The following is a 23,509-nucleotide window of genomic DNA, read 5'->3' on the forward strand; positions in this document are numbered from 1 at the left end:
CTCGATTACCTCACACAGACATGTACTGACAATTTCAAAAACTTTTAGCCTTTTATGTTCAAACCAGAGTCAGACAAATATGGAGAGACTCGAGCAGAAGTGACAACATGTAGACAACATTTCTGAATGGTTATTTGATGAATTTATGTAGCTTATGTATAGTTATCTTCTAGTCATTGATTAGCATATTCTGTCTTGATAATCTATAAATCGTGTTCCGGGGGCGGGGTTTATGTAAATTGTAGGGTTTGTGATGTCACTAACCCGAGAGGAAGCTCGTGTAGTCCCTACCAGCAGTTTGTTGTATAGTCTTTAAAAAGCAATTTCTTTAAAAGCAAATATCTTCCTTTGCTTTGAACTTTGAGCGTTGGAACTTTGCAGATGTTGTTTTTGCTCAAACAGCAACATTACACCCTAACTAAAGTTAGAAAAGTAAAATCATAATCAACCACCCCTTTAAAGAGATAGTTCACCCCAAAATGAAAATGTTGTCATTTACTCACCCTCATGTTGTTCCAAACCTGTATGAGTTTCTTTCTTCTGCTGAACACAAAATAAGATATTTTGAAGAATGTTGCTAACCAGTTTTGGAACAACTTGAGGGTGAGGAAATGATGACAGAATGTTTTGGGTGAACTATCCCTTTAAGAATAGTCTGCATCTATATGTTCTTTTGCCCATTTTAACACTGTTCTTCTTTGCCAGTGTCAGATGTGGCTTCTCTTTGAAACTCTATGTAAAGGCCAGCATCATCTCAGAGTCTGCTCTTCACTTCACAGATGAAGCTGGTGTTTGGTTTGTTCAGTGAAGTTTCTAGCTGAGCACCAGCGAGGCATCTGTTTCTCAAACTAGACACTCTGATGTACTTGTCCTCATGTTGTGGTGCACCTGGGCCGTCCATGTCTCTTTCTGTCCTGGTTAGATCCAGTTTGCTTTCTTTCTTTCTTTTTAGACAGTAGTGTGTATGCCCTTCATCTCTCAGAAAAAATAAATAAATCAACAACAACAACAGGGTGATGCATTTCTGGAAAAAAAATTTGTGTTTAGCCAGGATTGAAAGTATAAAGGTACTTGCAAGAAACAATTGCAAGTGTACTCAAAGCTTTAGCAACTGAAGGCTTCACACTTGAAGTAGCACAACTGTGCAACTGAGCACCAAATCAGCACATTCAAATGATTTCTTAAGGATCATGTAACGGGTGTTGACTGAAAATTGTATTGAGCCAATGAACAACTAGAAAAAAAACCAGACCTGCAGTTTGCGAGGCACACTCAATTATCAGATCAAGTCATTATTTCAACATGCCATGTTTTTCCGACTTCCACTTTACTGGATTGTGAAACCTTAAATGGTGTTTAAAATGCAGATTCATCATATCAATGTAATCTACAACTTTTGCCTTGCATTTCACACTTTTTCCCCTCATTTCTATAATGCATGAGACGGATCTCATGGCCACCAAGAATATTCACATAAGAGCAATATTTTAGGGACAAAAAGAGAAGATAATTAGAAAAATACATCATTCATCATCTGTTTGGCATAATATATATATTTTTTTTTCATATAGCTTTTGTTGTCCTATGTGTTTCAGAAAGCACAGGCTGAAACGTGAACAAACCGTTCATTGAACTGTTGTGCAGAATCTGCATTGTGTTAACATATCATTACTGCTGATAACACCCAGACTGATTTTCACTGAACAGCATAATCAGATGATGGATATAAACTTTCAAAGCCATGATAATTACATATTACATATTGAGAGTTACATATTTTCCCTTTAATATTTCCTCATATTCCCAATTTATACTAATGCCTTGCTTACTGTAGCAGAACAATTGTAATTATGATGGCATTACTTAAACTACTTCAGTTATAATTGATATTTCACAGACATATTTTGCAGTAGATGAGTAGGAGGAGTGGAGTTTGATCTTATTATTTCAGTAATGTATTCTTTAGTATAAATCTTGCTCGTGTTTAAATTTTTTTTTAATTTTTTTATTAACGCTACAGACTGAATGATACATTCAAATTGTTTGTTGAATCAAAGGCTTCTTGATAAGAGGATCATGCTTGTGGATTGGAGATTGAATGGAAAATCCAGCTTAACACAGTGTCGTAACCAGAAACGCGATAAAAGGTACCTTTTCCTTGTTAGTTTTTGTCCTAACCAGCCATGACGGCAACATGCGACAAGCAACTGGGATTTTATTTTAGAAACGGTTTCTATTTCTGTGACATCACAGCTGGAACAACAACATACAAAGTATGATAATGAGGTACTGGTTGTGTGCTTTATTTAATGTGTAAAGAATTTAACGCGAGTTTGAATATCATTTTGCGTGACCTTTTATAGCCATACTGAAAGCGACAACCTCTAAAAACAAATGAAATAAAACAAGAACGTTCAAACTGTGAACTCAATGTGGACAAACAAGTGTATTCTATGAGGCTTTCCTGTAGCTCAAACAGTAGAGCGTTGGCGCTTGCAACGCCAAGGTAATGGGTTCGATTCCCAGGGAAAGCAAGAACTGATAAGAATGTAAATGTGTACCTTGAAATGCTTTGGATAAAAGCGTCTGCCAAATGTATACAAAATAAATGTAAATGACAAAGATTGTTTCGTTCACTCACTATGTATTTTTAATATAGGGATGTCCCGAGCCGGACTCAAGGATCTGTATCGGGGCCACTTAAGCATTTATTTAACTGATCAGTATCGGCTATTCTAAGCCATGCTGTAGGTGGTGGGAAATGCACCTTCAAGTTGGTTTGCCAACTGCCATTTAAAAGCAGAAGAAGCTCAAAAGCAACACGCTATGGCAGAGATGTCTCAGACAGTCTGATGTCCGCTTCGGGCTTGACTGACAGACTGGCATTCTGACACTACGAGCTTCAATGCTTTCTAACCTTAAATCCACAATTTTTCTTTTTATTGCAATTATTCTGCTTATTGTACATATTAAACACAAGGTTTATATCAGTAGTCCCATATTCATAATTGTGACCACACAGTCTGTTTACAATGTCTACCATTGAGTATCTTATTATTAGAATAATATATATTTATATTAATATAGGCCTATAAACAGAATTACTATAGTAAATGTTATATTGGAAATCCTCTGTTGTGATAGATGCCCCTTTTTTACATTTGAGCTGCCCCAGAGAAACTCTCTGCACGGCCCTGCATTGGATTGATTTTAATAACTTTAATGTACTTGAAGTGTGCACCAAGCACTAGGAAAATATACATATTGGACAGACTCTGTATTACCAGATACTCAATATTTAATGACTGATTGAATCGGGGGCACAAAAAACTTGATCGGGACATCCCTAAAGGCCCATATATGTTCTTTTTCATTCTTCGTTTGGGGTAAAACGAAGTTCAAAATACGTGAGCAGCGATATACTGTTAGCGAACATCCGACGCCGCCCACACAGCTGAGAGCGGCGTTTAGATGAATATGTAAATAGGTGCTGCGTGCTTTCCTCTCAATAACAAAATAAACACAACAAAATTGAGAAAACAGCAAAAAAGCATCTGATCTGATCACATCTAGCAACATGGATGTTTGCATGAGCTCTGCAGTTCGGCACTCCAAGTAAAGTCACGTCACGTTTATATAGCACTTTATACAACAGATAGCTTAAAATTAAGCAGCTTTACCGGATTAAACATGAATAACTGTGTCAGTGTCTCATTTCATCAGAAGTACAACTTCATTTTCTACTATAAATCAGATCTCCATTCTGTTTATGTTTTCACTCACGGACGTCTGACCTCGACGGACTGAACAGAAGAAATGAACCGGATAAGATTTCCACGTGAAAGGCGAGCCTCCACGCACACCTGCCTATTATGTAATCGCCACGGACCAATTGTATAGAAAGGTGTTTACCAGCCGTGGCAAGCTGTTTCGAACTCCAAACGAAGTTCGTTTTGGTCTGATTTTGTACGAAATGATGTCACATCAGTTCGTTCTTCAATTTCGCTTGAAGTATATCGGGGCCTTAATTAGTAAAAGGGTGTAATATTTATGAATTTGATTATTTACTTATCCATTTTATTGCGAGTGCAGCAAAGAGACTCCGCCCACGCGCTCTTCTGATTGGCTGTTACTTTTTGTAGTCGTGGTGTGGACAGAAAAATTGCTTGTCGCTGGAATCTAATTGCTTTATGTCTGATTAGGGCATGGTTTAACCGTTTAGGGACAGTTTTTTAGCTGGTCCAAGCTAGATATTAGCCAATCACTGGTTGGTCGACCACCCGCCATCTTCTTAAAACCAACATAAAGCAACATGTTTGAGAACCATGAAAGAGGCACTCAAACCATATCAAGTTATCTGCCTATCCTGCCAGTAAACAACCAGTTAGAAACACCCAAGCAACCATCCACAACACCCTAGAATAGGGCCATAGTTACACACTAGGACATCAAGAAGATGAGCATGGAATTTCAGACAATGTCTAATACAAGTATCTGCTGAGATTCTTTCTGGTTGTTCTGTCATTAAGGTTCATTTTCCCTAATTCCTCTAAAATTACCAGCACACATGCATTCATACAAGGCCTGATGATGAAAGTGGTTCAGTTTTTGGGAGCTCTTTATGTTGCAGGTAATGAAAATGACAAACACTGGCACACTCAACATCGTTGAATCAAAGACTATGTAAATGAACAGTTCTGGGGATACAGACAAGCCTCTGCCTTTTGTGTGCAATGTTCCTCTTCCTCTTTCATCCAACCATGACCAGCGATCTCACAAACACTCCCCAAATATACGAAAAAGACACACAAAAAAAAAAACAGTCTGGTCCTCCTCCGCCGTCTGCTGAATTCATAATAAAGGTGTACATATTGCTGAAATTGCACCGTGTGCATGTATATAAGACGTCTCCATAAAATTAATTTAGCAAAGCCGTCCTGCTCATTCTTCGAGGGACAATGTGGAAACTAATTTCCTCGAGGTTGTCTTTATGTCAGTTTTTTCGATACGCTCATGTCATCGTGCCGCTTCGAAAATTAAACCGGTGACTGGCAGTTTTGACGGCTTTCATTGTACCCACCTCATGCACTTTGCCGTTTTGTGTGTTTCGAGCACATGAATTGAAGGTGGTTATTATATTTGTGAATAGTCCATTATGTCCGGGTGAGCATTCGGGTCCGTGCACAGGGGCGCGTTCTGTTCGTCACAGAGGGCCTGCTTTGATTGATGTGGCCGGGGTTTGTCACAGCTGGGAGGGAGGTGATAGACTTGGGTGGTATAGAGAAAGCGATGCACCACACAGAGCTATGCAATTAAGCTGTTTTCTTTCGGTTAATTAAAAGCAAATTAGTGACTGCTACAAGAGGAGCTGTCGTCTTCTAATTGCCACCCAGCATTGCCAAGCATAAACCTGTTGTTGAAACGGTCTGTCTTTACTTATTCTCTCATGTTCTGTGTCGCAGGGCCGGCGGGGAAAATCAGGAGAACCGGGCACTCCAGGACCACCGGTAAGACTTCGTTTATAGTTTGTGAAAAAAAGAGCGCGGACAAGAAAGTGGCCAAATATTTTATAATGAGGGAAACTGAAAGTAAAAGTTGAATATTTGGCCATTAAAAACTGGACAGCCTGGCCCATCCAATCATTAGCTTGCCAACCGGGATGAGAAAAATAAACTTAATTCAAGATATTTACCCTGTGGTGAAAATCAAGCTCTTAATGTTGTTTATATGTCTATGTGGTGTTTTTAATATGCTTTAAGACAAACCATGTGCAAATTCATAAGTCAACACCATTGCAGAGTTTTAATGGATGCAATTATTGCCTACAGGGGGACTTTTAGTGAATTTGGAGAGACCCATAAAGTATTTGGACACTTAAGTCTCATTTAAAAGTGTTTCAATGTCATTGCATTAGATGCAAAATATCAAAGAAAGATTATTATTATTGTTGTTGTTGTTTTATCATCTGAAAGAAACCTCACAAACTTCAATTTATGAAATGAAAATGAAACATGAAAGTGTACATGTGCTTTATTCCTGCCTGCCATTTGATTTGATTTTATATTTTATATTTTATATGTTATATGTTACGCAAGTGTCCAAATAACCTTTAGGGCCTCTATATCTCGTTTTAGAGATGTTTAGATATTAGATATGTTACAGTTCATGAACTGATTTGATTATGTTTTATTATTTAGTGAAGAAGCACATTGTAAAAAATGTCTGGTATTACCTGTTGATGCAGTGGATGACATATTTGGTATATATCAGCATTAACATTATGAGCCACTCTCAGGCCCACACAGAATCTGTTCCTGCAAACACTCTGCAGAAATCTCCACAAATTTCCATGCCTGTCATTCACAAAGTTTTAAACCCTGCGTGTTTGTCTCATATATTTTGGTGAGATATTTCAGTTCCTGTAATAGCTCAATTTTACAATATTTAAACCCATGCCCCAAAATTCTGCAACATTTCTCCTAAAATTGAAAGCGCAAAGTCCAGATGTTGTATGGTCCAAAAGTAAAGTTTAGATTGGTTGGTATCATTCATTCCTAATTACCAGGAAAACCAGTTCATTTTAAGGTGATAAAGTTGTATCAATACTTTTTTAGTATTAAATTATTGAATATACAGGGGTTTTTAGACCACAATAATGTATTAGTATGGTGTAGGGCCTCCTTTTATGGCCAAAATATAGCATAAATTTGTCTTGGGAATGACAAGTACAAGTCCTGCACAGTGGCCAGAGGGATTTTGAGCCAGAACAGTGGCCAGGTCACTATGTAATGCTGGTGGAGGAAAATGTTTTCTGTCTTGCTCCTCCAAAATACCCCAAAGTGGCTCAAAAATATTTAGATCTGGTGACTGTGCAGGCCATGGGAGAAGTTCAACTACACTTTAATGTTTGTCAAACCATTCTGTCAAAAGTCTTGCTGTGTATTGGTGCATTATCATGCTGGTACATAGCACCCCCTTCAGGGTACAATGTTTGAACCATTAGGAGCACGTGGTCCTCCAGAATGGTTCTGTTGTTCTTTAAAGTGACACGTCCATCAAGCATGGGAGGGAATGCCATGATATTGCTGCCAAAACCACCGCTGATCAACCCCAGTGCTTCACTCTAGGCAAGCAACAGTCCGGGTGTTAAGCCTCTTTGGGGCTCTCAATGGCATAAGTCTGAACCAATGAATGTGCTTTTCAAACTCATGCTGATGTAAACAAAACGATCTTATCCGCGCTGACTGACAGATCCAAAGTGTGCGCACAAAGACACCTCTCAGACAGCGCGTGATCCCTATATACTATACACAGAATCACAGTATTTTAAAACATTCACGCAAACATTATCTGTTATGTCTTAAGTAAACGTTTGGTAACTGTTGGGGAAAAACGAAAGATTCGTGCTGTACAGTCGGTCTTAATATAGGCTGTCTGTTTCATTTAATGTTAATCGAACAATTGTGGTATATATACATATATATATAAATATATTAACTAATTTATCGCAGGTTTTTTTTCTGTAATTAATCACTATTAATCACACCTAACATTAAAGTTTTTAATATATTTTTATATTGTAATTTCACAATATACTTTTTTAACACAATATTTTTTATTTATTTAACTCATTTAAGACTGTGCTCACGAGGATAGCGGGCATTTTGGCATACTTTTGTGTGTTTTTGTTCGTTCAAGCACAAAAGAGAACAATGCGATGCTGTGTGTACAGGAGATTCAAATACATACACACACACATTTGTTTATTTATATATATATATATATATATATACATATATATATATATATATATATATATATATATATATATATATATATATATATATATATATATATATAATTTGCACCGTTTAGTTTAGATCACTTCTGTTCCTAATTTCCTTCCCCTGCAATTCAATCATTTGCAGAATCAGAAAGCGTAATTGTTGTCATTAATCTGCTTCAGAAAGCAAACAGAATTTTGTCATATTGTGCTAAATGGTCAGATACCTGCTGCTATATTTATCCCCCTCCAGATGAGCAGAGCTTTCTTGGTTTGAGTGAAATCTCCATCACATATGCTGTGTGGCTCGACGTTTCAAATTACGATTTCAAGCAGCCCAGAGGGCCATATTAAGAGCAGTCCCATGCATAAGTGTTATTGAAGATCCTGATGAGACTCTCAAAGGGGCCCTAGTTTACTGCTTGATAAATAGTCATCTCATCAAAGCCGTGGCATCAGAATGAAAATGTGTGTGAAGTAAAAATCACATGCACACACTTCAGCCTTTGAAACGTATGTTGCATCAGACATTTCTGGCATATTTACATTGCCTTTGGCTTTGTGTTTGTACCCACATCTATGGAACTGGATAAACATTTCCAGCTTTACTGAATCTCTTTTGAGTGGGAAAATATTGCCATATTGAACGAATACTTAAAGGAATAGATCACCCAAAGCTTAAAATTCTGACACTTTTTAATCTTGTTTTGTTCTAAACCTGTTTGTCAGACTGTGCTGGTCACTCTTTTCTATGCAGTTACTATAAATGAGAACTGGATCTCAAACTCAAATTTAAAAAAAAGATGCAAAAGCATCATAAAAGTGGTTCATTTGACTTGTGAACTATATTGTAAGTGTTCTGAAGTCTTATGGCCGCTTTGTTTGAGGAACAGACTGAAATTGAAGTTATTATTCACTGATGAACTTCACCAAATGCTGCAACAAGTGTGAATTGGAAAACAAATCATTCAAACTGGTTTTGTGAATTGGGCCAGATGTCAGACATTTTTTGTGAATAAGGGTCTATTTCTCATGCAAAGATATCATATGGCTTCAGAAGACATGAAATAGGAGTCGTATAGATTTTTTTTAAATAATATTTCGAGGACAATTTTGCAACCTTTTGAATCTTGAACACCCCATACATTGTAATTGCTTGTATGAGTCATTGTAAAAGTAAATTATGACTGCATTTTGGCATTTTTGGTTGAACTGTTCTATTGAAGATTCACTAAACTGCAAAAGTTGCCTGCAAACTGCAGATTTGTTCTTAATACTAGCAGTGACTGACCCTTTAATACTGTAAATCTGTCACTCTTCACCACAGGAAAGTTATAAAGTGGTGGAGAGTCGGGAGGGAAGTGGTTTTATGGAGTGACATTTTTAAATGGCAGTGTCTCGATAATTTCCATGGCATGTGCCAACCTTGCTTCTGTCCCCGGGAGCTGGCATTTATGAGTGGCCTGTTGTCGGTGGCGGGGACGAGGGCCCCGGGCGGCACAGACATCCTCCCCCAGCCTCGAGGTGTCGAGGAATGCCATGTGCGGTCCAGGAGCCCTTATCTGTCTGGATATTTAGTTGAGCTGATGTGTCTAGTGACCTTTGTCAAGGACATTTTCAGGTGTTGTTGCTGCAGTCGTGGGCGACAGAGGCTAATACGCAGCGAATGTTGTCCTGGTTGGTGTGTCAGGTTGTTAAAGCTGAATTTCCATCTTGTTTTGCATTGTACAATATCAGATTTGGGATTTTTATGAAATTATCTTTCTTGCCCAAAACATTTACATATGAACTACCAAATTGAAGTGTAAGTTTGATTTACTAATATTGAGATTTATTTCTTCAACACAGGGTCCACCTGGTACATGTGATGCTGAAGCTGTGAAGGTAAGATTTACCTCTGTATTCTAGGTTTTAAATGTAATGTAATTAAAAAAAAAAAAAAATGTATGTAAGCCATTCGTAAATGTTGTACTTCCAAAACATTGCTCTGTTTGTTTAAACCACTCGACCGGCCTGACATATAGCAACATTGGCTCAACCAATGGCATTAGTTTGGGGTGGAGCTAATTGTTTGTTTGTTTTTTTTGTTGTTGTTTTTTTGACCAATGGCAGAAAGGGAAAGTGTTCAGGACTGTTTGAAAATTGACATTATTTTCACTGTTCTGTTTGGTGACTCTAGTGGCAGTTTTAAGATGTTTAAAGCTAAAAAAGAAATTATTTTATTTTTGTGTAAGTTGTTGAATGTTGTTCATCATCATTTTATGTGACCAGAAGTCTAAGGGTGCTTCTCATTTCTAATTTGTGCATCCTTGTTCCCTTTACTCGCTTCCTTTTTTGTGTCTCAGCTCCACCCACGTAGGATGCGAGAAGCAAGAAAAGGAAGCAAGGAAAGAAAATTGAGGAATTGAAGGAAATCTTATTTGTATATTGGAATATTCTCGAATCTCGATCACTTAAGGGTCATCATCTGCGCTCAAGGGATCTGCCCTTAATGTTGTTGAACTTTGGATATTTAAGAAATTCATAATACATATCTTGTTCAGTCATGAAACTCTAAGAGGGCGCAAGCTCATTACTTTACATGCAATCTGCAAGCAGTCACATTATCACCACATGGCACAAGCTGATTGGCCTCTGCTGATCCTGCTGCCAATGAGATTGCTTGCTAAACATTTAAATAGTCTGGTTCAGTGTTTGCTGTAGGATAGATCAGCAGTGTGCTATTAGTTCTTCTGAAAGCCTCCACCTCCCCCAGCTCCACCTGCCTAGATCTGCTGCTACAGAATTTATGTAAAACAAGGAAGCATCAATTTGAGTATTGATTATGATTTGGAAGGATGCTCATGGGTGTCCTCTTGTGGTGACCATGAGTCCTTGCCCTGGATGTCACAACAGTGAAGATTTTTTGTGTATTTTTTTAGTGAAGAAGTTAGTGTATTTTTTGTGAAATAAACTAGCATTTTGAGTGCTGTTGAACGGATTCTAAAACATCTCTGGTTGGCCATTGTGTTCACGCGCTCAACATATATGTCTGTAATTGGCTACAATGATCAACGCTTCAAAAATACGTTGTCTTCACCGAGCGCTTACACAGATATCTACACACGGGAGCGTTTGAAAGCAGGCGTCTATCAGTGGATCGCTAATAAATCCACTGATTGACGGATCTGCTGATAGACGCCTGCTTTCAAACAACATGTTGAAGCGTTGATCATTGTAGCCAATCACAGACATACATGTTGAGCTTGTGAACACAAGGGCCAATCAGATAAATATATGTTGAGTGCGTGAACGCAATGGGCAATCAGAGGTGTTTAAGAATCCGTTCAACAGCACTCAAAAGGAAGAGAGAAATGCTGGTGTCGTCACAGTTTTAAAATTTCAGTACCGACTTGGTACCGAAGTCGTTACTTTTGACAACACTATTGTGCATTGCTCTTGAACGCATGTAAATTGTGGGATATTACGTGTATTAACTCAAGTTTATATGTAAAGAGTGATGGCAGCTTTGATTTTTAACATGATTGGACTGCCAAAAGTCTAGAAAAATTGAATATTGACAAAATAACTGTTTCCAAAATGACTGGATATTGATGAGGTCGTATGACAACAATATAGCATGCTACATTTATCATGGAATAATGTAATTGTCACAGCGTGGCTGTAAAGCGCACAATGAAAGGAGTAGAGAACAAAAACAGTCTTTATTATTAAAAACAACAAGGTATCACTCGGGAGATAACGAGAAAAACGTAATCCAATCAAAATCCAGAAACTAACTAGCAAACAGTACTCAGGCAAAGCAGAATGGGGAACAGAATGAAAATGTAACCAAAACAGAACGAGACTGTTACAGTAATGGCTTCATTTGGTATTTTTAAAGAGTAGTTAGTGGTAAACAGTGTATACTGCACACTAGACATCAATAGATTTGAGTTGTTGTGAGGTCAGTGGTAACACATGCACCACTGTCAGGGACCTAGAAGACTGTTGAGACGCATGTGCTGTCTGTCTGTTGGTAAAGTGAGATGAAGCATTTATTCTGTGCTGTCCTCCTGAGAACAGAGAAGGAAGGACATGCTCGCATCCTTCCGATTGGCTTCCCTCAGTCAAACGCTGGCTGTCTGCTCAGCATGTTAAACAGCCGCACACACACACACACACACACACACACACACACACACACACACACACACACACATCCTGCATCACTCCTCAGACTCAAGCCTGACAGATGGTAATTATGAACAGTGCTTTTGCAAAAGGTCTGCAATAATTTCATGAAGCCCAGGGGTGTCATATCTCACCAGGGGCAATGGCAGTGTATGAATATAAATATACAGTATATAAATATATATATATATATACATATATTAAATAGAGCAAGAGTGAGTGTTTACATGCAGCTCCTTAACTCTTCAGTTCACACCACCGCTGACACACACAGTCTGGTCTCAAGGTGGATCACATGCCTGTCTGACCTTTAACCTTCCTCTGATAATTTAACCACACAAGGTAAACTGTTTGCTTGCTATTTGACTTCTCGTCACCTGTTTTTATGTTGTTTAATTTTTTTACCCCATTGTCTATTTTATTCATTAATTTTGCTTAAATCATAAACCTTAAATTTGTGTTAGATGTTTGCGTAAATAAGTAAAAATATGTTGGCAGTGGGATAAGAAGAAAGTATATTAAAATGATGGTTTTAATATCTTATTGCAGTCTCAAGTAAATGTATTTTTCTTTTTTTCTTTTTTTCTTTTTTTTCTTTTTTTAATTTTATCTATTTATTTTTTACTATACAAGAACTAGACAACTAGTCTTTTTACTAGACAAGAACTGCTGATTTTTGAGTTTGTCACACCAAAATAGTCCCTAGATACCTCCATTAATTAAAAGATGTTTTATAGCCTACATTTTCTTTCCCAGTCAATTTGATAAAAACCTGTTTTAAGTCCCTCGTTTGACAAGTACAGTAATTAAAGTGAGTTAATAATTGTTTATCGTCCAGATAGTGTGATGTCTAAACAATAGCTTATTTTTTATTATTGTTCGGCTGTTAGTGGGCAGTTTAGATCAAAATAATCTTTCTTACTTTCTTCTAAGTGACAGTAATTACTGTTTCAGTGTAGTTAAATGGACAAAGTAACCAGGAGCGTTGTTCACCTGATCCCACACAAACCCATCTGACATTATTAACTTCCGTTGTTTTTGGAGGGACAAATTATGTCCCTTGGGTATGGATGTCACAATACCAAAATTCCAGTAGTCGGTACCAATACCATTAAAATTTTACGGTTCTCAGTATCAATTTCGGTACCACAGCTAAATCTGTTGGAACTATTTTTCTATTTTATTTAACTATTTGTACTAATATTGTGTGGTCAATTACATTGGTAATGTTCCTATACGGTAAAACATATGATCCTGAGACACTCAGATTGAGTTTTATGTTTGAATATGCGCACACTCCAAACCATTGTGTGGAGAGAAGTTTATTTTAACCTCTAGATGAGCTGAATTCAGAGATAAAATGTTCCTCATCGTCTCGCAGGGGCTTGGACCCTTTGGCTTTGTGTTTAAAGTCAGGCTGTATCACACAGTATCAGGGCCGTCTGTCAATGTTTGACCTTCCTGTGGTCCTTTCATAGAATAGAAAATGCCTCTGGGTTTCTGGTATTTTTGCACAGGCCATTAGGAATACAAATACACAAGACAGTCAATCAGAAAGGCTGCTGGCTTGTTTTCAGAACTATTAAACACTTGCTTATTTATTAACTCTTTGCTCACCCCAGAGACCCATTGCATCACACTAAACTATAACCATGTTATTTTTATAAAAAAATTTCTCTCTTGTTCCAGAACTACTTTAACTTAACAAAATATAACTTAGTGAAAGTTTTAAAACTGTTGGGCATTAAATCTAACTTGTTTTGTGAAAAAGATTATACATTTTTACTCACATTATCTATGTAAAATGATCTGTTATTATTAAGGGTCAGTTATGGCATCATTTAAATCTGAAATCTGTGGCATCATTTCTTTATGAATGATTCAATGAGTCACTCATAAAGGCTTTTTTTTCATTACTGGATGAATCAGTGTTTTTGAACAAATCACTTGAATGAATGATTCAATGACTCACTCATAAAAGGTGTTTTTGACTTGAAGCGGTGCTGTGCAGTGTAAGCCGATGTAAACCAATCGGTGTATGACATCAAAGTACCGCGAGAACAATTAGGGAGCAGACGGCTCCGCGTGCTTTCAAAACGGTATTGTGGTATTTTGATGTCATACACGTCTGCTGCGAGTTACGGCTGCGACGCGGCTACCGGAGATGCTCTCCGCGATGCTTCGCTAAAGATAGGCACCTAGTCTATTTTTGACGGACGCCATGTCCAAGCCGTGTCCAAAACCCAGTGTCCTCCTCATGCTCATAGTGAGATGTGAAATATAGATACAAGGTAATTGAGGATGTATTTTAAAAGACTAAAACACACAAATCTTTTATCCTTGCCGTTCATAACGGGACTTTTAAGTGTATTAACTTTGTCTGTAGGCTACAGCATTACTGGACATAGCAATACAAATTAAACCGGGTAACAATTAAGCTGTAAAACACGACAATTAAACTGGGTAAAACATAACAATTAGCCAACTAAACCACTGTAGACCCCCAAAAATCAAGAAAAAAAACACAAAAAATCAAGAAAAACTACATTTTACAAGCTTCACTTCTCAAATGTTCCTGGTGTGAGTTGGCACCACGTGGAGGACGGAACAAAACCTCATCGGTGCCGTAATGCACCGCAGACGTGTGCAGTGTAAATAAGGGGTTAGACTTCACTTGCTTCATTACTAAATGAATCAGTGTTTTTGAATGAATCTACTGAATGAATGATTCAATGAATCAGTGTTTTTGAATGAATCTGTTGAATGAATGATTCAATGACTCACTCAATAAGACTTCACTTGCTTCATTACAGGATGAATCAATGTTTTTGAACAAATCTCTTGAATTCTTGGACAAATACATTTTTAACTGTCACTTTTCGCCACCTACTGGTGTAACTATGTAATTGATACAATCTTTATTTAAAGCTTCAGGTTACTTTCAAAAGGTGATTTGCTCTATTTTGATTACTACTGTAGACATCAGTGTTTGTATCAGAACTGTAAACTTTTATCACAGTACTTCTGTGATTATTTGAACTATTGCAACACAGAAATAACGGTACTGTGGTTGGAAAAGACTGTGATTTGTGAAGCTGTTTCATATCTATACTTCAAAACTGCTCTCTCTGGGTCAGCGGCAGTGCCAGTGCAGATTTGAATGTTCAGCTGTGACTTGTCAAAGATTTATTAGACTAAAGAATCATTGTCATTTAGGATTGAGATTGTGTGTGGGTGTTTATAAACGAATTGTTCAACTATATACTGTAAAAGTTAGTGTAAGATAAAATGCTAGCCATGAAATTAGCCTTAGCAACAAACATTATTTTTTTATTTTTTTTAATACAAATTTATTTCAACAACATAATGTTAATCAATCAAAATATATAAATGTATGGTTCCAAAATGTATGCATGTACAATGTTGGAAAGTTAAAAAGTGTTTTTCAAGGGAGTTTTTGTTGTAGTTTGTTTATTTTTATGTGTGAGATGAGTTTATAAGTCGACATGGTCAAATGTGCACACAGCACCTGTTTTTACGAATGGAAGTGTAAATGGCCTTGCATTTACTGATTTTAAAAGGGTTTTGGGCCCTCGTCAGCTGGTCAGATTTGCCTGTTGATTGGTTAAGAGTGGTGAGGCAGGGAGTCTAACTGGACTATAAAACTGCTGTTTCACCAAGCTGCAAGACCAGTGAACCATCTTGGTTCAAGTTGCTTTTCTCAGCAGGAGAGCCCAAAGTGAGAAAAGCAATTGTGTGGTCGAGCTCACAGTAGAGCTATTCAGACTCTGTCCATTCTGCGTGGCTTTTATTACTGATCACGAGTGACCGTCTATCATCAGCTGGCCGTAAAAGACTATTCCCTCAGCAAGAACATTTCCTATAAATCTTCACACAGGGATTCAGGATTACACAGGGGTTTGGCGAGGGTGCTGGTGCTTGACAAAGAGGACCAGAGGGAGAGGCTTTTTGCTTCACTGCACCTTTGAGCTCAGACAGAAAGAGAGTGTGTATGCACTATGCAGTGCTCCAATTTGCTCTTATGAGCGGTGTGTGTGTCATCTCCACCCGTTCACACAGGCATTGGACTGTGACTGGACTCTGAGAACAGTGTAGCAGTCTGCATACGTTTGTCCTGACACTGTGAGGGGAGCGTTTTGGCAGACTCATAGTGCAAGAGTTCAGAGCTGAATAATTTCTGCTCTTCATTAGGGAGTTGTTTTGTGGTTAATGTACTTTCGGTAGCAGGTAGCAACTCAATACCTATGCTTCTCTGTAACAAATTCCACTGAGGCAAGTTGCAGTAAGAACCCATGTGTAGCTTTCTTCAAATAAACGTAAACAAAATAAACAAGGACTTGACTTTTAACGACTTCACTTAAACATTAACATAAAACATAACACTCACCAACAGTGGTTACAGGGAACAAAGCTAGACAAAATACAATGGCAATATGAGGACTATTTATATGCAGACTAATCACTTAACAAGATCACTTAACAACAATCAAGACAATTAACCAATCACAAAACAGAACAGAGATACACATGAGCTGAACAACCAATCAGAACATGACACATGAACAGGGAAAGCACATGACAATATCACATGAGGGCAAGGGGAAACACATGACGACCAGGATCTAAGACTATGAGAATTACTAAATAATAGACAAGACAACATGAACATGAAACCAAAACCCAGAACTAAACGTGACAAGCGGCAACTGAGGTTTATTAGACTATTTATTAAGCTGCTGTCACTTTAAGACAGAATGCATGGATATAATATACTGATAAACAATATATTTTCTCTCAGCTGTTTACCTCCACTTAAGACATAAACAACTGTTTGTTGAATATTATTTGAATACTACCCAAGCTGTTCATTTTTATATATTTTTGTGTGTATTTGATCGTTTAGATCATTTTTATTCCATGAAGTAAAAATACAACGCTAATAAAATTTGAAAATGCATTTTCATATAGTTTAAAGCGACCACATGATCATTTAAACGAGCTGCTGTTTTATTGCTTTTATAGCTGATATCAATTAGCATTGTGTCCTTCAAGTCCATTTATTCACTTTGTTTTTAATATGTATTTTTAAAACGTATTTAAAGTTTAATTATTAAATTGAAACAATATAATTGATTTAAAATGTATTTATTTAAAATGTTTTTAATGTAATTATCTATTTTAAATTCCATTAATTTATTTCATTATTTTAAATGTATTTAATTAGTAACGTTTATTTTTGTTCAAGGAAACTTATAAGGACAGCTTTTAATTATATGTTTGAATAAATCGTGTTTTAAGATAATAGAATCCAATGATATGATATGATATTCAATAAAGAAATTATTAATTAAATGAGGTTCTTAATGCTATGCAACACTGGGGACATACTAGGGAAGGCTATTATTTCCATATTTCTCTCAAAATTGCATCATGAGATTGAAACATTCAGAAAGCTGATAATAATTTTTTTTTTTTTTTTAAATCATGCATTTCTAATGTATTTAAAGCAACAGTGAAAACATATGTCAACTTTTCGAATACAACTTAAAGCTTTTGGTGCTTTTTTACTGATTGGATTGCATAGTGCAGTGCAGAGCCCTCAAAGATGCAATCAAAACAGACAGCAATCTGATCAGAGGTGGCAATTACAGAGAAGAACTGAGATTGTGAGCTTTGGCATTAAATCAAACACACTGGTATCTTTTGTGTCTGCTTGGTTGTGCCTGTAAGCAATTTTATTGAAAAGAAAAGCTTGTACAATTTGGGGAAAATGCCTTTTCCAGGTTGAGTAGACAAATTGTATTACCTTTCCAAGGAGCTCCTCTCAGGAATTTTAATGCGTCAGACTCTACCGCATGCTGAACAGTGTACAGTATGCAGTGCGTACCAGTAAAAACACCACATGATTGTGTTGTGATGGTCCCTTCTCTCCAACACTTCCTAAAACACTCTCTCAATGTGGCTATTGGTGGTAAAACACGGCATGCAATTCTAAATCCTTCATCTTAATATCATTTAACTATGAACCCTGTGTAATTGGAGTATCCAAACCAAAAATGGTTTTCAGACTCCATACAGTAACTGCTATCACGTCTGCCAGTTTGCATTGTCTAGAGAGAGGACAGCATCTCAAAATGGACGCAGAGTAAGACAGGAATTCATCTTCAGTGAGAAAGTGCCATCTATTGGCCGATAAATTCGCGTCCTATCTGTGTGACTTGATGTGCTGTGGCGAGTTACGGAACATTGATTTCATGTTTAGTGGCTGTAATTAAGTGGTAAACCACCATGTGTGATTTATGCAAACATGAGAACATTTGTGAAATGGAAGTTAGATCAAATAAGAGTTCAGAGACCGGTTTGACTGTGCCCTATAACACTGCATCAACACAACCACCCCCACCAGAAAAAAAGAAAGAAAATAAATTGTGATATCTGCGGTGCTGGATTCTAGACTCCCTGCATGCATCACAGCATGAATGAATCTCGCATATTACAGCTTCAGATTGTTTCTAGTGTTTTCTGCTTTATTTGAAATGGTGTTGTCTTTTGTGTTTTTTTCCCCCTTTGACTTGTCATAACTTGATGTGTTTTTGAGTGTCACATTCATTGCAGTTTAGTCTTTGCTATAAATTGTGATTTTCCTGGCCTGAAAAAAAAAGTCAGGAAAATAAATTATAGTCAGTGAAGTGCTGTTGAAATTTAATCACTTTATTTATGCTCGTCTTTCAAATATTTTGATTCTATTATTCTATTATTTACAATAATTTTAGCAATTTCTTGTATATTTTATATTGTAATTTTTATTCAATATTTTAAAGATGAGCTTTAAATATATTTACACACATATATAAAATAAACAAATACATATTCATACATATGTAAATACATATACTCAAAAATTTGTAGACAATAGGATTTTATTTATTATTAATACTTTTATTAACCAAGGATGCATTAAAAGTGCATCCTTGACTTTTACGTTGTTACAGAATATTTCAGTTTCAAACAAATGCTGTTCTTTTAAACTCTATTCATCAAAGAATCCTAAAAAAAAAAAAAGTGAGAAAAAAGAATAAGAATTTTTTTTTCAGCAAATTAGAATGATTTCTGAAGGATCATGTGACACTGAAGACTGGAGTAATGATGCTTAAAATGTAACTCTCATCACAGAAATAAATGTAGATTTTAAATATATAGTAAAATAGTTATTTGAAATCTTAATTCACAATATTAAATAAATGAGCAAAGAGACTTTTCAAAAACATTAAAAAAAAAAATTATAATAATATTTAATAAAGTATGTTTGTGTGAGGGAATTTCTAAAATAAACAATAATAAAATGAAAATAACATACAATAACAGTAACATTTTAAAAGTTTAAAAAAATAATATATTGTGCAATTGGTTACCCCCTAAGAAGGTTGTTGACCCCAATATTATCTGTGTTCATATGTTGTATGCATATGTGTGATTGTTGATGTTGTTTTTCAGGGGGTGAAGGGTGACCCGGGTGTCACAGGAGTGGATGGACAGAAGGGTGATAGAGGAGACCCTGTATGAGACATCTCCGAGGCCTGATTAAAAATTCCATCAGATTTTGTTTATTTACCTCATGATAAATCCATCTCTTCTAACATTTCACTCCACAGGGTTTGCCTGGCCTGGAGGGAGCCAGTGGAATAAAGGGGCAAAAGGTGTGTAATGCATGTTTTATTTGTTAGTTGTGTGTGTGTGTGTTGGAAGGAGGGTGATCTTTTCACTTGTTTGACGGATCTTTGTAGTCTCGTGTAGACATACTTTTGACTGACTGAAGTTCAGATTAAATTAATCCTGTGGTTCATATGATTTAATTTCTTTGCGTTTGTGTGTCTTTTGTTATTATTCCTTTAGGGTGAAGAAGGACTCAGAGGACCGGCGGGCCCTGTGAGTACTGTACCGGTTCAGCCAGAGGTTCTGATGCATGCAGATGCTCTCTACATAGTATAGACATATTGGCCTTCATGCCATAAACCACTCCGATAAATGATTCAGAGCCAGTGCTCTAGGATTCATTTGAACTTTTCATTTTTACAGAGCCCCTAAAGCAGGGGTCGGCAATAGGCGATATTTTCTGGCCCGCCGGATTATTTTGGAAGTCCGTTGTTTTGTTTTTTTAATCAGCCTATTTTTATTTTACAATAACGGTTTATAAATAGTGTATTATTCGTTCAATCGGGGGGTTTTTTTCAGATAAAAAAAATAAATAAAAAAAAGACGACTTGTTTTTCCATTATTTATTTCCTGAACTAAAATGAAAAAACGAATAACGACCGGTTCCCCTTCGAGGGAACTCGCACTGCGTCGTCGTCGTGACGACACTATGGGAACGCCCCCAGCGTAACGCATCTGAAGCATGAATGAAATCTGTCCAATCCTGATTGGTGCTGCGTAATGACGTAGTAGATGACGGCATGCCCGGAAGATACAAAGGGACGCTGGCTCAAACACACGTTAGCTTTTTGCTCTTCAGCTAAAGCGCTCTGTGTTCTGTGAGTCTTATTTGGTGTTGTTTGTCCAAGTTTTCACAAGCATTATTATCAATGGCAAGCGAGCAGTTTAGAAGGTGTGTGCACCCGTGTCCACGTTTCATTTCGGGCACGGACACACACCTCATGTGTGTGCATTGTCTCGGCGTGCAGCACGCTAGAGCGGCTCTCGAGGGAGCCGCTTGTAGCGAGTGTGAGAAGCTGCCGCTGAGGGTATTGCGCTCGCGGCTTGCTATATTTGATCAGCTCGGCCAAGCTCGCAAGACTCGTGGTTCTGGGCCCGCCGTTGCCGAGGCAGCGCGGCGCCGCATATCATGGGGTTCGCAGATGGATCTTTCAGCGGGACATGGGACTGATTCGTCATCTTCCCAGTCCTCGTCTGAAGATTCTGACGCTCTCCCGCCTCGTGTGGAAGCCCGCGATGCGGCTTCTTCCCGCGAGGTGGAGGCACCGATGCTTCAGCTATCAGGCTCTGAGGGGTCAGATGCTGTGAGCATCGAGGCGGGTGTTATGGAGCCCCATCCACCGCTTCATACACTCGCTCAAGAAGAGCTGGTGGAGGTTTTGACCCGCGCTGTGGCCAAATTAAATATAAATTGGCCACAGGAAGAACCTGTAGTCCAGCCATCTAGTAAACTGGATGAGAGGTTCTTTAAGCGCCGGGCTCAGCCTCCACGCCGGGGCCTTCCGTTTTTTCCTGACTTGCACAATGAGTTGTGCAAGTCGTGGGAAAAACCTTATTCAGCCAGGCTCTCCAATCCCCCAGTGCTCGATTTCGCTAATGTACTGGGGGCGGCTGAGCACGGTTATGGGAAGATCCCTCGGGTAGAGGAAGCTCTCGCGAGCTATCTTTCTCCCGAGGCCGCATCTTCCCTGAAGGCCCCGGTATTGCCCACCAAGCCATGCCGAGAAACATCTACTCTGGTGGGCAGAGCTTTTATGGCGGCCGGGCGGGCTGGTAGCTGCCTGCATACCATGGCGGTATTGCAGGCCTATCAAGCTGATCTCCTCAAAGAGCTAGACGAAGGCGAGGGTCCTTCCCCTGATGATATTTTGGAGCTGAGGAAGGCTACTGATTTATCTCTACGGATTACCAAAGAGACGGCCCGTGCAATCGGCCGCTCTATGGCTGGTCTGGTATGCGTAGAGAGACATCTCTGGCTAAATTTATCAGGGATGAAGGAGAGGGAGAAGCACTTTCTTCTCGACTCTCCGATTTCGCCTTCTGGCCTCTTCGGCGGCGCGGTTGATTCCGTAGTCGAGAGGTTTCAGGAGGTGAAAAAGCAGTCAGCTGCCTTCCATCAGTACCTCCCTCGCCGTCCTAGCTCTTCGGGGAAGACTGCCGCAAAAGGGCAGTCTCAGCTGTCTACCAGCTCCTTGCACCGTCAGGTGCAGAAAGAGAGTGTCGCCGCCCGCGCCCCTCCTGAGGGAGCCTGGCAAAGGAGGCGACGCTCTCGAGGTAAGCCCTCCCAGCCTAAGGTCGATCTGAGGACCGTCCTTCAGGCGAAGAAGGCTTCCTCTAAGCGGTCCTAGGCGTGGCCGCACCGCTGAGAGCTGTCCCCCCCCGGGATGGAACGATTGAGGTCGCCTCCGTCCCGGAGCTCTCGGGGAATCAGTGCTGTGCTCCCGCCGTCCAGTACGCTTCGGGCCACACTGATTTCCCGCGCACGCACGCCGCTCCAGCCGCCTCAAGTAAGACCTGCGGCTGGGCAGCGAACGCGTACGCACACCGAAAATCATTCTCGACTGCTCCCTGCCGGTCAGCCGCTTCAGGGGGTCGGGAACGAGGCTCGGTTGACACCCGAGGCCAGCCTCGAGAGGCTGGTTCCCTTAGTAGATTATCTCGGCGCATGGTCATGCCTTCCGAATATTTCTGCGTGGGCCCTGCGTACTGTAGAGCTGGGTTACAGACTGCAGTTCAGCTCCCCTCCCCCGAAGTTCAACGGGGTGGTCTGGACTGTGGTCGGCCCAGAGCAGGTTCGGGTTATGGAACAGGAAGTTCAATCCCTGTTGGTCAAGGAGGCCATAGAACGTGTTCCTCTGCCAGACAGGGAGTCCGGGTTCTACAGCCGGTACTTCATAGTTCCCAAGAAGGATGGGGGGTTGCGTCCAATAATAGATCTCAGGCACTTGAATCGTTCTCTGAGGAGATTCAGGTTCAAGATGCTCACAATTCCAGCCATCGTGAGTCAGATCCAGTTCGAGGACTGGTTCGTCACGATAGATCTGAAGGACGCATACTTCCATATCTCCATCCTTCCATGTCACAGGAAGTTCCTGAGGTTCGCTTTCGGGGGCGAAGCGTACCAATATCGGGTTCTTCCCTTTGGCCTAGCTCTTTCCCCTCGCACCTTCACCAAGTGCATGGATGCAGCGCTGGCTCCGCTGAGGCTCCAGGGCATTCGTGTACTCAATTACATAGACGACTGGCTAATATTAGCCAAGTCGTACGATATGGCAGTTCGACATCGAGATGTCGTTCTCGCTCATATCAGGTGCTTGGGGCTGAGACTCAACACAAAGAAAAGCGTGTTGACGCCCTCCCAGAGGACTACGTTCCTGGGAGTGGTATGGGACTCCACGACGATGCGGGCACAAATGTCTCCTGCTCGGGTGGGTTCCATACAGGCGTTTGTCTCCAGAGTGAAGCTAGGCCACAACCTCACTGTGAAGCAGTTTCAAATACTGCTGGGGCACATGGCAGCAGCGTCCAACATCATACCTTTTGGCCTGCTACACATGAGACCCCTACAGTGGTGGTTGAGAGCCAAGGGGTTTTCCCCGAGGGGAAATCCGTTCCGTATGATCAGAGTAACGCGCAGATGCCTTCGTTCTCTCGTCATATGGAGGAAACCTTGGTTCCTGTCCCAGGGACCAGTACTGGGAGCATCATGTTGCCGGAAAACCGTTTCAACAGATGCCTCCCTTACTGGTTGGGGCGCGGTCATGGACGGCCGCTTTGCGAGAGGTCTGTGGGAGACCCGGCACTCTTCTTGGCACATCA

The 23,509-nt window shown here is 39.4% G+C and overlaps 1 protein-coding gene across 3 annotated transcripts in view; it reads left to right on the forward strand.

Annotated features, from left to right (window-relative positions):
- Positions 1-23,509, forward strand: part of LOC309486937 (uncharacterized protein) — a 182,420-nt gene that overhangs the window by 94,744 nt on the left and 64,167 nt on the right. For all 3 annotated transcript variants that reach the window (XR_014201711.1, XM_082154416.1, XM_082154417.1), the window contains 5 exons: positions 5,463-5,507; positions 9,632-9,667; positions 19,472-19,534; positions 19,630-19,674; positions 19,871-19,903. Coding sequence is in view for 2 of the 3 variants with exons in the window: in XM_082154416.1 (XP_082010542.1) it covers positions 5,463-5,507; positions 9,632-9,667; positions 19,472-19,534; positions 19,630-19,674; positions 19,871-19,903 (222 nt within the window). In the remaining variant the exon portion in view is untranslated. The remainder of the gene's footprint in view (positions 1-5,462; positions 5,508-9,631; positions 9,668-19,471; positions 19,535-19,629; positions 19,675-19,870; positions 19,904-23,509) is intronic.

Source organism: Leuciscus leuciscus, assembly GCF_965113295.1.
Source record: "Leuciscus leuciscus genome assembly, chromosome: 22".
Taxonomy (NCBI): Eukaryota; Metazoa; Chordata; class Actinopteri; order Cypriniformes; family Leuciscidae; genus Leuciscus; species Leuciscus leuciscus.